General features: G+C 36.0%; 1 protein-coding gene across 2 annotated transcripts in view; it reads left to right on the top strand.

Annotated features, from left to right (window-relative positions):
- LOC105473008 (cadherin 6) overlaps positions 1–16,936 on the top strand; it is a 135,792-nt gene that overhangs the window by 103,901 nt on the left and 14,955 nt on the right. For both annotated transcript variants that reach the window (XM_024790108.2, XM_011726566.3), the window contains exons 3-7: positions 1,607–1,901; positions 4,948–5,067; positions 7,123–7,290; positions 9,761–9,948; positions 12,763–13,016. In XM_024790108.2, coding sequence (XP_024645876.1) covers positions 1,607–1,901; positions 4,948–5,067; positions 7,123–7,290; positions 9,761–9,948; positions 12,763–13,016 — 1,025 coding nt within the window. The remainder of the gene's footprint in view (positions 1–1,606; positions 1,902–4,947; positions 5,068–7,122; positions 7,291–9,760; positions 9,949–12,762; positions 13,017–16,936) is intronic.

Below are 16,936 nucleotides of genomic sequence, written 5' to 3'. Positions count from 1 at the left end.
AGAATCGAATATAGTTTCAAACTGCAGACACTCAGAGCCTCTGACATGTTAACAGTGACTCTAAAAAAGAGACCGTATGTAAAGTATTTCTTCCCCTCAGCACTTCCTGGAAATGACATTCCACGGAATACACTTTTAGACTAGGTTAGATGATTTTTAAAGTCTCTTTTTGCCCTAAGAGTCTATTTTCAAATGTGTAATGCTTCTCCGAGCATTTTGTGCAGTATTAATCAACAGGAGAAAGACTTGGCGTAGCTGTTGTTGCTGTTGTTGTAGCATAGCCCGTACTCTGTTTAGGCAGAGTTGAAACAAGATAGAGAGTAGCAGCCTTCCCACTAAGACTAACTTCTCTATATACTGTGGATGCTTAAAACTCTGGGAGTTTATAAATAGTCTTCCTCAATAAAAAGCACTTTTTGAAAATTTGCAAATAGGGTTAAATTATCTGAAAACCTACAAACTGAATTTATATATATATGTGTGTGTGTGTGTGTATGTATATGTATATGTGTGTATATATATGTCCTATAGACCTATAGTTAGGTCTAGGTACCATCCAAAGGTATCATCTAACCTTTTGCTGGGTGGGAAAAAGGGAATTTAGGAAACAATAGGAAATCAGCACTGTGGATATAATCTCTGGGAAAGGAAAAATGGATAAGAATCCTACTTATCCAAGTTAGGATTCTCATCTTCTCTTTCCATGGTATCCTTAGTATTCATTTAATTCTGCCTTTTACCCAAACCCATTTCACCGACAGTTAGTCATCAGAATCTCTGCTTGATTACCTTTAGGAGGAGGGAACTCACTACTCATAAGACTATTTCAATTTTAGGTTGGCTCAAATTATTACAAGGTCCTTTCCTATCTTATACTAAAGTCTAAATGTGAAATGTTACTGTTCCAAGTGACCTGTAAATTATCTAGTCAGGTGATTTTCAAGGTATTGCCCGTGGCAGCACTTAGGATATTTCTCAAATGCTTTGAGTTGAATTTCATAAATAAATAAATAAACATCACATCTTCCCAGAAAAAAATGATTATAATCTCCATCACTAAAGACTCAAGGAAGTTGCCAAGCTTCCCTAAATTCACGAAGATAAGAAATGTAAGGTAGAAATAGAATATACCCAAGTCTCTCTGATTCAAAAATCAAAGTCCTTTTCTCAACAGGATATTGCTTCTCTAATATGTTTGTGTACATGCAAGTGAGGACAAGAGTGTATTAGCAGAATGTGAAAGCTATAGTGAAAAATTGGAAAATCTTGAAGAGTTTCATTCCGGCCACCCTAATATGTCCTTGGCCACCTTGCTATTGCTCTTGCCTTTTGTTTTCCCTTCTTCAAAATAAAGATTACTAAATTTTCTCCCAAACTCTGTTCCAGGTCTGAAAAACTCTACGATTATAAAGAAACATGTGCATTAATGCATGGTATTTACCATTGAGAGGTTATGTAAATAGTAAAAACAAAACAAAACAAAAAATCCTGTACACCTTAGAAAGGATTGAATAAAAGTTAACATAGCATGCACCAAAAAGACAAAAACAGTTTAGAACCACATGCTTGACTTTTACTTTCTTTAATTTTTTTTTTTCTACACTAGTTACATTCAGACCAGGATAGAGGAGATGGATCACTTAAATATATCCTTTCAGGAGATGGAGCAGGAGATCTCTTCATTATTAATGAAAACACAGGCGACATACAGGCCACCAAGAGGCTGGACAGGGAAGAAAAACCTGTTTACATCCTTCGAGCTCAAGCTATAAACAGAAGGACAGGGAGACCCGTGGAGCCAGAGTCTGAATTCATCATCAAGATCCATGACATCAACGACAATGAACCAATATTCACCAAGGAGGTTTACACAGCCACTGTCCCCGAAATGTCTGATGTCGGTGAGTGAGATGTGACTTCAACCAAAAACTGGCTCTCCCCTGGTGCATCCACCGAGTAAGGAATCCCGTGAGCTCAAAGTACTGAACTGCATGAATTTAGATGCTAACTTCTTCAATCCATGTGTGCATATGTTTCCTAATATTACTCTAGTCTCATTTTGTTATTATTTTTACAACCACATTTCCTCTAAAGAGGGTCTGAAAAGTGGCAGGGTGGGAGTGGGAGGTCGAAAGAGAGACCATCTCCTTTCTCTCCCACCCTGAATGCCCATTCTCTTTCTTGGGCTGAAAGACAGCAAACTTCTCCACTTCTCTTAGCCTACATGGGTGTTAGGGTCCAAGTAACAATCTCCCAAATAGAAAATAAAAACTTAAATTTACAATCCAGTCTAAAAAGTAGTGATAATTGGTTTAAGTAACTAGTAACTCTATATTTGGGAAGGAAATTCAGAGAACATTTTTTTAATCCATAAACAATAGGCACGTTATGTCTAGGGAGTGGATCCTTTGCTACATGGTGGAAATGAAAAGACTTTCATAACATACATAGAGTGAATTAATATTTTATACGCAATTCTACTACTTGTTTCAAATGGTGGATTTAATTTGTTTAAATTGAGAGAAGTAAATAGGATTTAAATTAAGAAAAAGAATTCTACAGACATCACTCTTAGCCACATTGAAATACTTCATGGGAGACAGTGACAAATTTTAAACTACTTATATAAAGCGTTATTTTTATTTTCACTCTGTCAAATTCAAAAGGGCTGAAATTACATAATAACTTTATTATGATTCTGTCAGTTAGATATCAGAGACGTTGTAGTTCACAGATCCAAGACATAGAAAATAACCAATCCATGGAAATCATTGTAAAACATCTACATTTTTCTTATGAAGAAATTGCTTCTCTCATTATTTAAAGCCAGTTTGTTTTGTTACAAAAATTGCAAGCCTCACAAAGCAAAGAGGGAGATGATTGGATTTTTTTGCTTCTTCTTCTTCTTCTTCACTGGTTATAGCAGCAATAGAATGGCATTCTTTAAATTTGTTAGGAAAAGTTTCTCCTCTATGTGGTAAAAGGCAGAAGAATTCATGAAGAATAGTCTCTTCATCAGCACTACTCAGGGCAACTGTAGCCAGATATGCAGGTATTGCACTGCACAATTCTAGGGGGTGCCATTCACTTTTGAAGCCATTATAGAATTAAATTTGTATTACGAACATTTAGGGGTAGTTGACAGTAACGTGTCTTGAGAAAAATAAAAAGGCTTTTTTCAGTTTGCACACAGACACAGTTATGTTGATATTCATGATCCTGAATTGATATCTCATTATTGTGATTATAGAAAGGCATCTTCAAGAAATTCCATAAAGGCAGTGGGACAACAGCATGGGAACAAAAATGGACTTTAGTATCAAACAGAACTGCATTTGAAACTATCTCCACTAAGAACCAGCAGTGTAGCCTTGGGCAAATTATTTGATTTCTCTGATCCTCCAGTTCTGTATCTTGAAAAAATAAATAATAAATGTCAACTCCTAAGGGCTATCATGAGGATTAGATGAGAAAACAGGTGCAGAGCCCCTAGTACAATAGACTAGAGCCCCTAGTACAATTGTCTGGCAATGAATAGACATTTAAAATGTCCAGATATCATATTCTAAAAGCAATCAAATTTTGTGTTAATGTTAAATAAGAACTTGAGTGTTTGTTGACTTGACTTTCACCTTAAAATCATAAGATGTTCTCAGATTCCCCACCTCCCTTGCCAAATTATAAGGGTGAGTGCTCTGTTTTGTGCATCAGCACTATACATTCAGGGCATCCAATCCTAACATACTACAATCTGTTTCTTCAATAAGGGAAATTGGCTAGATATTACAAAAGCAATGTAGAATTCCTAATATTCCCCGGATGTAACTTCCCTACCTCTTTCATGGAAAGGGGAACTCCAGCAGTATGCTTACTGGTTATCTGATACAAATAACAAAAAAATAGCCATTAAGTGATCTTAATTAGAGACTCTCATCCTCTCGAGAAGTCACAGAGTCCTTTGAGAATCATATAAAATCTATGGAATTTCTCCTCAGTGAAATAGACATGTAGGCATACACATAAAAATTTACGTGGAATTTCAGGGGGTTAGGAATACTTTGAAGATTATTAGGCAACTGTGGTCACTAAAATAAGAATGCTGATCTGAAATGTAATAGTGTTCTTTGTATATTTAATTATAATAACCTTTTGGAATTACAGATTCCAGATGTTTGTGCTCTGGTGTTCCAATTCATTGATTCTTTATGTAATCCATAACTACAATCTTTAAGGTTCAGGGCCTTTTAACTGTTTAGAATTGTCAGATTTATCATTTAGGATGCTTTTATTGGTAAGTAACTGGAAATCCAACTCAAACTAGTTTAAACAACAACAAATAAGTATTTATTGGTCACATTACTTAAGTCAAAAAGTAAAGTGGGCTTTGGACAGGATTTGATCTGAGTTCTAGCTGTTTTTCTGTAATTTTCTATTCTATCCAGCTTTGTCCTCAGGCTGGCATTTCTAAGATCACAAAATAGCTGCTGCAAATGTATATCAGCACATTATAGTCCAAGAAAAAGAGTATCTGTGACAGAATTTCCAGCAAAATCATGAGTGGCCCCTGATTGATCAATTCCTAAACTAATTCCTGTGGACAAAGGAAGCAAGATGCTGATTGACTTTGTCCAGGAGAACTCAAAAGAATCACTAAAGCAAGAGTCTAGTCAAACCCCGCCATTGGAGATGGGTTGGAATCAGTTCTACCCCAAGTCATGATCATTCCCATGCTTCTCTGTAACCTAATCCTTAACAATATTTCTAAATGTTGGTTGTATTTCTTTACAGTAAAGAAGCCAATCCTTTTTCACCCAGCATCCTACCAAAGTTTTCGACTTCCTCAGCATGATATTCCTGTACAAAATTAAGATCGTGCTGGTTTTGGTGTGTGTCAAAGATTGACACGAACTCTCGATGTGTTTTCAGCTTATGTTTCTGTCATTACAGGTACATTTGTTGTCCAAGTCACTGCAACAGATGCGGATGATCCAACATATGGGAACAGTGCTAAAGTTGTCTACAGTATTCTACAGGGACAGCCCTATTTTTCAGTTGAATCAGAAACAGGTTAGACTTTTTGATCTTCCTTTTTATAATTTGTAATTTTAATTGACATGCACAGCTGAGCTAGCATATTTTTTAATAAAAATAATCAGTGTGATTGGATTTTCTTACATACATCCACCAAACACTAATGATATATTTGTAAACATGACATCTGAATCCTTGTAATCAAAAAGTCTGGCAATGAATCTTTCACCCACCCTTTCTATGGAGTAGATTGAGAAAAATTATGTATTGCCTTAGTTTTCTTCCAGTTTGGGGCGAAGCTAAAAGGTCAACCCCTTTTTGATAGCTATTGGCCTGTTTACAGATACTCAGAATCTTCTTCTTCTAATTATTTAGTAGGATTGTGTCTCTCTATTCTGCTCTGAAACTAGATGTAGCCATGCGATTTATTTTGTTGAATAGATGTGATAATGATACAAGTCGCTTCTTAGTAAAATTTTCAAAGCTGGTACACGATCTGCCACATTCCTGTCCCTTGCCACAGTTATCATGGAAACCAATGTTGAGATGTAGTCTGTAGCCTGAATGTCTGAGTGGTATGGTGAACCAAGCTATCTGCTTACCTACTCAGAGCCTGAGCAAAAAATAATCTTTAGTTGTGTGAAGCCACTCAGATTTTGCATTGTTTGTTATCACATCATTGTCTAGCCCATCCTAACTGATGGAGTCCTAATCAAAGTGAAATGCCATCTGGAATCCTCTTTTCAACATCTCAGTTTTCTGTTTCCTGTATTTTCTCCACAAAGTAGCAACCTATCTTATAATGATCTGTTTTTAGCAGATATCATTTGTATTGTATAGTAAATTCTATGCGTATTTTTATTATAATGAGTCAATTTCCTTTTATACATTTTTTAAACATCCATTATTCTTGGTAGAAATCAAAACCTCCCTAGGTTCCCACATCCAGTTGGAAATCTCTGTGTTAAGTGGTGCAATGAACTTGGAAAGAATCCCAAGGAGAAAGAAAATGTTGAGTTGAAAAACAATGAGGATGAAAAATTAGAATTATTCAGCTTAAAGGACAAAAGGCTAAGGTGATCTCCTGTATTTAAATAGAGAAGTACTATTATTTGGAGAACAGAAAGCAGCTGTACTTTCACTGAAGCCCGGACTATAGGAATAAAATTGATCTGTTGTCTGAAGTATTCTTGTTAAAAATTTTAAAAAAGATATTTTCGCTTCATTAGTTGTTAAGCACTAGAATGTGTTTCTGCAGAAGGTTATAAAGGCTTCTCCAGTGAAATTTGAAAGAAAGTTAATTTAAGCATAAACGTTACATAGAAACTGGGCAAACTTTTAGAAGTTCTTTAACTATTTTATAACGACCTAACAACAGAGATAAATTTAACCTAACTTAAAAATTTTGGTTGCCATTGGGGCCAGTTGAACTAAAGTTCACGGTCAGCTTTAGGAATTCTAAAAGGCTTAAAGACCTTGAACCTTAATTCCAAAATTCTCTAGAATCATACAAGATGATCATTATGAAAGAATTGATGTTCTATTTTCTAAAGACCATAGTTTTACAATTTAGAAAATCCTCAGAGCATTCATTATGGTAGGTGTATCTGAGGGGTAATTAGTTAATTCATAATGGGAAACTCAAGAGTCGTTCAAGTATGTGACTTTCCTAACAATTTCCTCATAATTCACCTAAATGTCTTTTATCAAGCAGCTATTGTAGTACACCTTTATACCACAAGTCATTTTAGATTTTGCTGTGTCATCTTATAACACTTAATATTTATACATCCATAATGTAATTATAATATTGAGTGTCTTATAACCCTTAATAATCTAAGCTATTGCAGAATCTGACTTGTACTTATTTTTATTCTCCTTGTATTACAGTCTTCTTTTAACGTATCTATCTCCCCTGTGTGATTGTAATATCCTTCAGTATAAAGGCTGTATATACTTATTTTTATATCATGACATCTGCATAGCATTCTGCATATTGTGGGTGACAGTTTATGTTTGTTTGCATAAATAAATGATTCCATAAAGTATTCTTAATGCATCCCTTTGCACTCTTAAATTTCACATCCACAGGTATCATCAAGACAGCTTTGCTCAACATGGATCGAGAAAACAGGGAGCAGTACCAAGTGGTGATTCAAGCCAAGGATATGGGCGGCCAGATGGGAGGATTATCTGGGACCACCACCGTGAACATCACACTGACTGATGTCAACGACAACCCTCCCCGATTCCCCCAGAGTAGGAACATTTGATCGAATGAGTTTCTTCAATGTGCTTTTATAAAACTTGAACATTAAGAGTTTTTGTTTTCCATTGTCATCATTATTGTCAAAGTTAGTGGACTTAAGAAGAACTGGTACTTTTATTAAAAAATGAGTTGACAACATGGCAACGCTCAGGAAATGTGAACATTTATGTTCCTGTATTGGTAATTAGCTGAGTGATTTCTGCTGTTGTTGTAAAGGCAACATCATTGTTTCATTTCTCCTTATTAAGAAAACTACCACAGACATAAATCTGCTCATGCAGAACATACGTATACAAGCATGCTGCAATTTGTTAGGAAAAATTTGACTTTATGTTTTGTGAATTTAATCAGGCATGTAATCTCTTTTAAATCCTCACAAAGCTTTGTAAGGGGAGGATTTATCATTTTACTGTTTCTAAAAATACAGCTGTGGAAGTAACTAGGTACTTAATCCATTTGTAATCATAAATCATTTTCTACATTATGGTTAGTTGAGATACCGAAAGTCGTCTCCAAAATCATTAACTCTCGTGATTAGATAAGAAGGAAGAAGAAGGAAAACCAACATCCATGAATACCAACTTGGTATCAGAAGTATGCTAAAAATTCCCACAAAAAGCTACCCAAGAGGGAACTGGTTTTAACGTAACTTTTCTTCCAGGAACAAAATCCCTTTGGGACCATGATCTCCTACAAAAGCTATCTTAATTATTAAATAGAAAACCCACTCATTCTATCATGGCATTTTTAAAAAAACGAATCAGCTAATATGGGCTTCCTTTAGAATAGAGATATACATGAATCAACAGGAAGTAGTTGTATTTTCTTTATTTTTTCAAGTTTTTAATCAGAGTTAGCTAAATGCAAAAAGATCAGAGCTAATTAAAGAATATCTGATATAACAAGTTGAAGAAAGGTTCTGTGAGGCCTACCATTTCCTTTACACAGGCCTGAAACGAAAACTATTAGGATCACCAACAGTTTGCCCAAAACCTCCTTTTTAACATGGAGATTCCCTGGGGAAGAATAACAAAAGGATTCCCCTGCACCCTGGTACCACAGGAATTTGTAACTCACTCTGCTCTGCTTAGATAGCCTGTGACTTGTTATTGAGCAATATGCCAAGGCAAGGGAGGGGAGAAGATAGAAAGGGTCAGGAGGCCCTAAAAATGGAAGTTGAAAACACTAGAGAAATACTTAACCTGGGGTGCACCAACTCATTCCTGTAATCCCAGAGCTTTGGGAGGCTGAGGGAGGAAGACTGCATGAGGCCAAGAGTTCAAGACCAGCCAAGGCAACATAGTGAGACCCTGTGTCTACAACAAGTAAAAATAAATTAGCCAGGCATGATGGTGTGCACCTGTAGTCCCAGCTACTCAGAAAGCTGAGGTGGGAGGATTGCTTGAGCCCAGAAGTTTGAGGCTGCAGTAAGCATGATCATGCCACTGCACTCCAGCCTGAGCAACAGGGGGAAACCCTGTCCGGAAAAAAAAAAAAATGCTCTTTTTGAGTTGCATATTTGAGTTAACTTGCTTTATCATTTTACCAAGTATGAACTCATTACTTAGGGGATTACTATTATTGAATGCCTACATTTTAGTAGTGCCATAGACTGTTTAAATTCTTTTCGAATCATTTGTATGAATGGTTGACAAAATGTAATGGAAAAGGGTAGAATAAGCTTTGGTTTTACTATTTTATATTTTTGGTGCTAAGTACATCATAGTCTGGCCAATCTAAACTGTAATTCATATGTAGTCTCTCTAAACTAAGTTTGCAACAGGAGCATATTTTTAAAAAAAAAGTTTCTGTATAGGAAAAATGGATTTCAAAGTAGTAATACAAATATAAGTATGGGAGAAACCTATGCATAAAATAATAAAATTTAGGAGTCAAAAGAAAAAAATTAGGAGTTTTATCACTTAATGTATTTACCTATATCTCTAACTCTGCAGCTAGGTCCAGCTCCATGTATGAGTTAAAGAATATCTACTTGGATACAGCTTCCAACTTGCTATAATTTCTTTCCACCTCCAGCTATTATTAGCAATGGTAGAAAGAACTCTTTTAAAGAATACCTAGTAATTAACTTAAAGTCGCAGTTCAGATTAAATTCTTCTCTACTCTGTTAGATTAAGTTAACAAAGGGCTTTGAAGCCTTCTGTGCCTCCTGTAGCAGTTCAGCTGTTCTCACAATCACACTGTAAACTTTGGAGCCTGTTTACAGGACAAGAAAAGTGTTCTCCATTTGCAAGGAGACAGGTCATGAAATAGAAGAAACATTCTTAACAACCATGAAAGTAGACATAAGAAGAACAGGCCACCATTAGTTATTTTGAGGAAAGCACAAATCTACCTGATGGTAGTGTCTTAAAGAACTGTTAGAGAATAGGTTTTGTTTTTATGATAATAGACTGTGGTTAGTGTATGTTTGACTTATATCTGTCTGGTGATTAATAGGTACGTACCAGTTTAAAACTCCTGAATCTTCTCCACCGGGTACACCAATTGGCAGAATCAAAGCCAGCGATGCTGACGTGGGAGAAAATGCTGAAATTGAGTACAGCATCACAGATGGTGAGGGGCTGGATATGTTTGATGTCATCACTGACCAGGAAACCCAGGAAGGGATTATAACTGTCAAAAAGGTAATGCCGCTTCTTAAACACCATACAAAGTGAACCCATTTACCTTTCTCCAGTTCCTAAGTTACCAGGGGCAATTATGTCTCACATAAACATTCCTTTAGATTTTTATTTGACTTATTATTTTCAGAAAAAATGCCAATTCTGGCCAGGCATGGTGGCTCCCGCCTGTCATCCCAGCACTTTCAGAGGCCGAGGCAGGAGGATCTCTTGAGTTCTGCAGTTTGAGACCAACATGGCAAAACCCATCTCTGTTAAAAATACAAAAATTAGCCAGGCATGGTGGCAGGTGCCTGTAATCCCAGCTACTCTGGAGACTGAGGCAGGAGGATTGCTTGAGCCTAGGCAGCAGAGGTTGCAGTGAGATCACGCCACTGTACTCCAGCCTAGGTGACAGAGTGAGACTCTGTCGAAAGAAAGAAAAAGAAAGAAAGAAAGAAAGAAAGAAAGAAAGAAAGAAAGAAAGAAAGAAAGAAAGAAAGAAAGAAAGAAAGAAAGAAAGAAAGAAAGAAAGAGAGAGAGAGAGAGAGAGAAAGGAGGGAGGGAGGGAGGGAGGGAAGGAGGGAAGGAGGGAAGGAAAGGAAGAAAGGAAAGGAAGAAAGAAAGTCAATTCTAATGACAATGAGATCTCCTGGGTTGGCTTTCAGGAACCTAAAATGATATGCATTCATGTTAATTCTATACATCCAATGAATTTTTATTAGGAAGCTGCTAAGTAAATAAGTAATATAAACAAATGATATTCATAAAAATACATTAAGTAAATACTTTAAATGAACAGTAAATAAACAGTGCCAGACACTGCTCTAAGTGCTGGAGGTGCACTGGTACATACTACAAATGTTCTCTGCCCTCATGGTACTTCCAGTCTGGGTGAAAGAGACGAGGAGCCAAGTAAACAAACAAACAAATACATTACTACAAATTGTGATGCATGCTGTGAAGGAAAAGAGTACAGCAAGCAGTGATCAAGATGACTTGCATCACAGAAAGAGGATATATAAAGATCACAAGTTTAAATTAAATACCATAACAAATTTAAATTAAATACCATAAATTTCCTGTGACCTCTTTAGCTACTTTTTGGAACACAACAATAAATCTTTTCTGATTTCTATTTTTTTCCAAAGTACTGATTCATTATTTTATCCCCCAAATTGTCTAGCACCACAGAGTAGTATACAAAAATATGGCAAAAATTAAAAACCAATGAATGGTATGCTTCGAGACTAAAAATATTAATTTTGGTTAACTTTTTATGATTTCACTTTTATCATGTATGGTGTAATATTTTCTCTCTCCTTTAGCATACTATTACTTTTCTGGTAAATATAAGCATCGGTGGATGTAAATAATAGAGACTTTTTGCCTCCCAAACTTAGGATTACGTGTCTTAGTATCTGAAAACACAATAAAACATGTTTAAGTGACACTCAGACTAATGTTTTAAACTGTAATATAATTAGGAAGCCCATTAGTGTGCATTAACCTTTTTAATTTTCTTGGTGCCTTATCAGATTCGAACTGAAATTTTGCCTAGACGACTAAATCACATTCACTAACGTCTTGATTAATTGTGTTTCTAGTGAGCCTTGTCATATTATCATCAAAAACTAAAAGTCAGCAATAAGCATTTGGGTTCACCATGTCTCCAAAAGCAGAGCTACTTTTCCTAAAGACCCTTGACAACAATGATCATTATTTTCTTTGGCAAATAATTAGCCCAATGCCCTTTTCAGGATACCATATTGACAACAATGATCTTTTCTTTCTTTGGCAAATAATTAGCCCAATGCCCTTTTCAGGATACCATTTGGAATATTTCATTACCTCATGCAAAAAAAAACACAAAACTTTAATCTATGTTTTTTTGAATGACGACGAGGGATTCACAATGCAAACTTGTGGCTCTCAATTCTGGCTGCACCATAGAATCACTGGGGGAAGTGTTTAATCATGTCGATTTTAATCTGCATGCCCCGATATGTTGGTTTAATGGTCCAGGGTGGGGCCAAGACATTGGCCAGTTTTAAACACTCACTGGTGTAATTAAAGCCAGATATGGCCTGCACAGTGGCTCACGCTTGTAATCCCAGCACTTTGGGAGGCCGAGGCAGGTGGATCATGAGGTCAAGAGATTAAGACCATCCTGGTCAACATGATGAAACCCCGTTTCTACTAAAAATACAAAAATTAACTGGGCCTGGTGGCATGTGCCTATAGTCCCAGCTACTTGGGAGGCTGAGGAAAATCGCTTGAATCTGGAGGCCTCGTTGCAGTGAGCTGAGATCGCGCCACTGCACTCCAGCCTGGCGACAGAGCAAGACTCTGTCTCAAAAAAAAAAAAAAGCCAGATGTGAGAACATCTGACATGGAATAACACACTGTGTATTTGCCAACTTGCCCCTGATGGCCCCCTTTAGTAAAATGCGAGTATATTTTAAGTGGGGAGAGAGTGGGCTCTACCAGACTCCTGCTTCCAAGTGCCCTTCCTGCCTGGTATGATGCCTTGTACCTCAGGACCCACTTTTAAGTCAACAGCAGGCACGGTCTCAGCCCATACACTTTTCAGGGCTGTGTGGCATCTGAACTCCTTCACAAACTTTATGATCATTTCCTGCCTAACAGCCTAGATGTAAGAAAAAAAATTACATCTTATCTTTTCTCCCTGTGCCCAATATCACACTAATGTGTTTCCCTAAGCAATATGATTCCATTCATTTATCAGTGATTTACACCAAAAATGTTTCATGTCTTGGCTTTCTGTGTCTTGGCTGCTTTAAATATGTCACTTCTTCCCCCACCCCCCACCCCAAGCTCTTGGACTTTGAAAAGAAGAAAGTGTATACCCTTAAAGTGGAAGCCTCCAATCCTCATGTTGAGCCACGATTTCTCTACTTGGGGCCTTTCAAAGATTCAGCCACAGTTAGAATTGTGGTGGAGGATGTAGATGAGCCTCCTGTCTTCAGCAAGCTGGCCTACATCCTACAAATAAGAGAAGATGCTCAGATAAACACCACAATAGGCTCCGTCACAGCCCAAGATCCAGACGCTGCCAGGAATCCTGTCAAGTAAGCACGCTTCTGCGATGTGTCTGTTTCATAAGCTTCAGTCAATTTATATTCAAATATCTGCCTGCACTTTAGAAAAGATGAATCCCTTTTGTTCCAATTAGACAATTATGTTTTCCTGAAAAAACTATTCTAAACAGCACCTTTAACTCTCTTTGCTCACTGCATAAATATTATTTTGGCAGAAATACAGTAGTCCCTTGTTATCCCCTGGGGGATTGGTGCCAGGACCACCCCCATATTAAAATTCACAAATCCGGAAGTTCCTTATATAAAATGACACAGATTTGCAAACAACCGAAGCTCATCCTTCCCTATGCTTTAAGTCATTTCTAGATTACTTATAGTACCAATTCAATGTAAATACTGTGTAAATAGTTGTTATCTTGATGTTTTTATTTGTACTATTTTTTATTGTTTGCTTTTTGTTTTATCCAAACATTTTTGATTTCCAGTTGGTTGAATCCACAGTTGCAGAACCTGTGGATACACGGAGCTAACTGTATAAACCTTAAAAGAACACAAATTTGGGAAGGAAAGCAAGCTATAGGGAGTTTACTGCTTAAATAGAAGTAGTATAAGGTGATGTGGCTGAATAACCTGGGATTATTTTTCAAGGTTTGAGATTTTTTTAAGTTTAAGATTTGTCAAAGAGTAGCAAAGAAAAAGTATGATTTTTAACAAATCAAGCACTGGGATTGAGAGCCTGTTTTTCAAGTGTTTTTCAAGTGTAACACCTAAAAGACAGAATTATCCTCCATTCAGATGCATTTTCCTTTTGTAGATGTAGATAAAAACAACAATTGTTTCATGATATACATCCGTGAAATCCTAGGGAAATTAATACAACAGAGTCCAAATGTGTGCTATGTAAACTAGTTCTGTTTTCCCTATGCTTTCCTTACACCTTAGTTGTAAATCATGTTACAATAAGGCCTTATTGCTCTTTGGGACCACCGATGCTTCAGTATTCTCGGATCTTAACAGAAAAATGCTGGAGTCAACCAACCTCCAGCCTTCAGCCAGTAGCTTAGTTGACTAAATGAGAAAAGTACTAGCTGGGCGCGGCGGCTCACGCCTGTAATCCCAGCACTTCGGGAGGCAAAGGTGGGCAGATCACTTGAGGTCAGGAGTTCAAGAAAAGTGCTAGACCAGAATAGCATTGTGTCAATTATTACCCATAAACAAAGTAAGCAGATTGAAAAACTAGAGAAACTCTCGCCAGTGAGTTCACAAATAGATTCTGGTCAAGGTGCCAGCCAAGTGCCAGGTACTCTAGGCACTAGGGAATACAGCCCTGATCCCATGAAGCTTACATTCTAATTGGGGCAAGCAGAAATAGACAAACAATAAATATGTAATACGTCAGGCAAAAGTAAATTTTAAGCAGGAAAATAAGGCAGAATAAGGAAATAAAGAGCACCTGGAGTACTATTTTAGATAATGGGGTCAGGTTTGGCATTCTTGGTAGGGGACCATTTAGTAAAGATTTGAATGAAATTAAAGGGCGAACCATGTTGATGCTGAGGGGAGAACATTCCAAGAAGAAATTAAAGGGCGAACTATGTTGATGCTGGGGGGAGAACATTCAAGAAGAGAGAAAAGCAAGGGTAAGTCTGATACCAGAGCTTGCTTGACAGTTGAAAGAGCAGTGAGGAGGCCTCCGCAGCTGGAAGAGAGTGAGTGAGGGAGGGGAGGTCAGATATGAGGCCTCAAAGAGGTTTGATAGCTGATGAGGAGTGTGGCAGGTCCTGTAGGGCTTTGTAGTTCATGGTAAAGACTGGATTTTGTTCTGATTGAGATGAGAAGCCACTGGAAACCTTTGAGTATAAGAGTTAACTAATCTAAAACTCCATTTTAAAAGGGTAACACTAGCTGCTACATGAAGAATATTATTGCAGATAAAAGAATTTGGGGCTCTAAGGCAGCAGTCATTTTCCAACTTTTCCCAGTTGAGCCCTTTGTTCAAATAAAACCTTATGACAAGCCCTACATCTCAAACACAAAAATTCCTGGCTTACTTTCAGGGAATAATTTTAAATCACTGGGCACATAAACTCTTGTTTTATCATCCTACTGGAATATCTATAAGACACTTTGAATTGGGCTATGGTCAACCATGTGAGCTCCATGGATCAAGTGTTTCTCCACATACATTTAATATTGTTAATAAGGAAAATGAATGTGGTTTTCACTAATATAGCTTTCACTAATATAGTTTTCACTAATGCATGTGTAAGTATTTTCACAACTACTCTCTTAGAGTTTATTTTAACTGCATAAGGAAAAAAATCTTAGCAAGTAAGTATCAAATTCAATTTGAAAGTGTTAATGCTAGAAGTTTACAAATATGAGCTTTGGTTATCTCCTTGATAGATCAACATTTTTTTAATTAAAAGCGAGAATGTTCTGTGAATTCAGGCAATATTTCCGTATCTATATTACTTTTTATACCAAATACCATTTTTACCCACTGCATTATTTTCTGTTTTATGAAAGAAAGTAGTTAGCTTGTCAGATTATGTTGGCTGTCAGCTAATTTTTAAGCTTTTTGCTGCCAGCCTTTCCTTGGTACATATGGATTTGATACATATACATTTGAGACTAGAAATACTTATAGATATATTGGTATATAAATGGTATTCCAGTGTCCTTTTATAGGATAAAATTCATTCTTATATTAGAAAAATACATTCATACATAATTTTTGATTATTCAAACATAAATGTTGAACAACTAAGTGCTAGACAATATGGTAGGTGCAAAATTAACACTGAGAATTCTTCCTCAGAGCACTAATTTATCATTATGCAGGTACAAATCTTTAATTCTTTAATCACGTAAAATTATTTTCTTCTAATAACTTCATCTCAAATTCCCTTTGGTTTCTGTGAAATAATCTTATAATATGTCACTATACATACAAATTATGAAAAATTTATGCAAACATACATCCTTTCCAGGAAGAACCACAAATCTTCCTGACTTGAGGATATATTAGAAGACAAATTATTTAATCACAGAATACAATTAAGTCCTAGAAAAAAAAAAAAAAGAGCTACCTAACAGAAGGAACTGCTATAATCACGATGGGATTGATTATCTTGTTTCTTATCAGTGATAATTACAATTAATGTGATTGGACAATAAATATCTTTGATATAAATTTAAATTACCTTGGAAGGAAAAAACAACAAACAAGCAAGGCTTATGTACAAACATCTTTCCCAAATGATGTGGGCATTTTAGATTTTCTATTAATTTTTAAATGTCCCAACACAAAGAAAAAATACAATTTTGGTATTTCCTAAATAGTTACTTTCTCTTTCAAATTGAAAGCTGCCTTCAACTAAAAATTCTCGCCTCTTACCCTTTATGTCAAGGCTTGATAGGAAAATATAATGACTTGTAAAATTTAAAACTATAGCAGGGGGAAAAGAAGAAAACAAGATTATTGCTGTATGTAATTGTAACAGCTTACAGAAGCAGCACATCTTAAGCTTAGCATTTTCCATGAGAAAAAAATATGTATATAGATAATTATAAAATTTCTTACAAAGTCGATGAATATTGAGGTTTCCTTTTTGTAATTAACTATGTGCTATAAATATCTGTCATTCTCAAATTTAAAATAAGACGTGATCAAGTAAGTACAATACTGTTGCCTAAATTCTTAATAAATATTGATTCATGACATAAATGGCAAAACAATAGCTGTTTCATTTGTTTCAACCCTTTTGATAATAAAAACATAAGTTTATATCCATTGAAACTGAAATTCCAATTCAACTTAATATTACACCCATTGTAAACTTCATTAATTCTCTTTAAAATCAGGTTTAAATGGCCTACAATAATTGAATATCTATTTCATTTAGATACTCACTAGATAATAAAAATAAATTTTATGAAGATAAAAT

Source organism: Macaca nemestrina, chromosome 6, assembly GCF_043159975.1.
Source record: "Macaca nemestrina isolate mMacNem1 chromosome 6, mMacNem.hap1, whole genome shotgun sequence".
NCBI lineage: Eukaryota > Metazoa > Chordata > Mammalia > Primates > Cercopithecidae > Macaca > Macaca nemestrina.
This window is presented reverse-complemented; position numbering and strand designations above follow the sequence as displayed.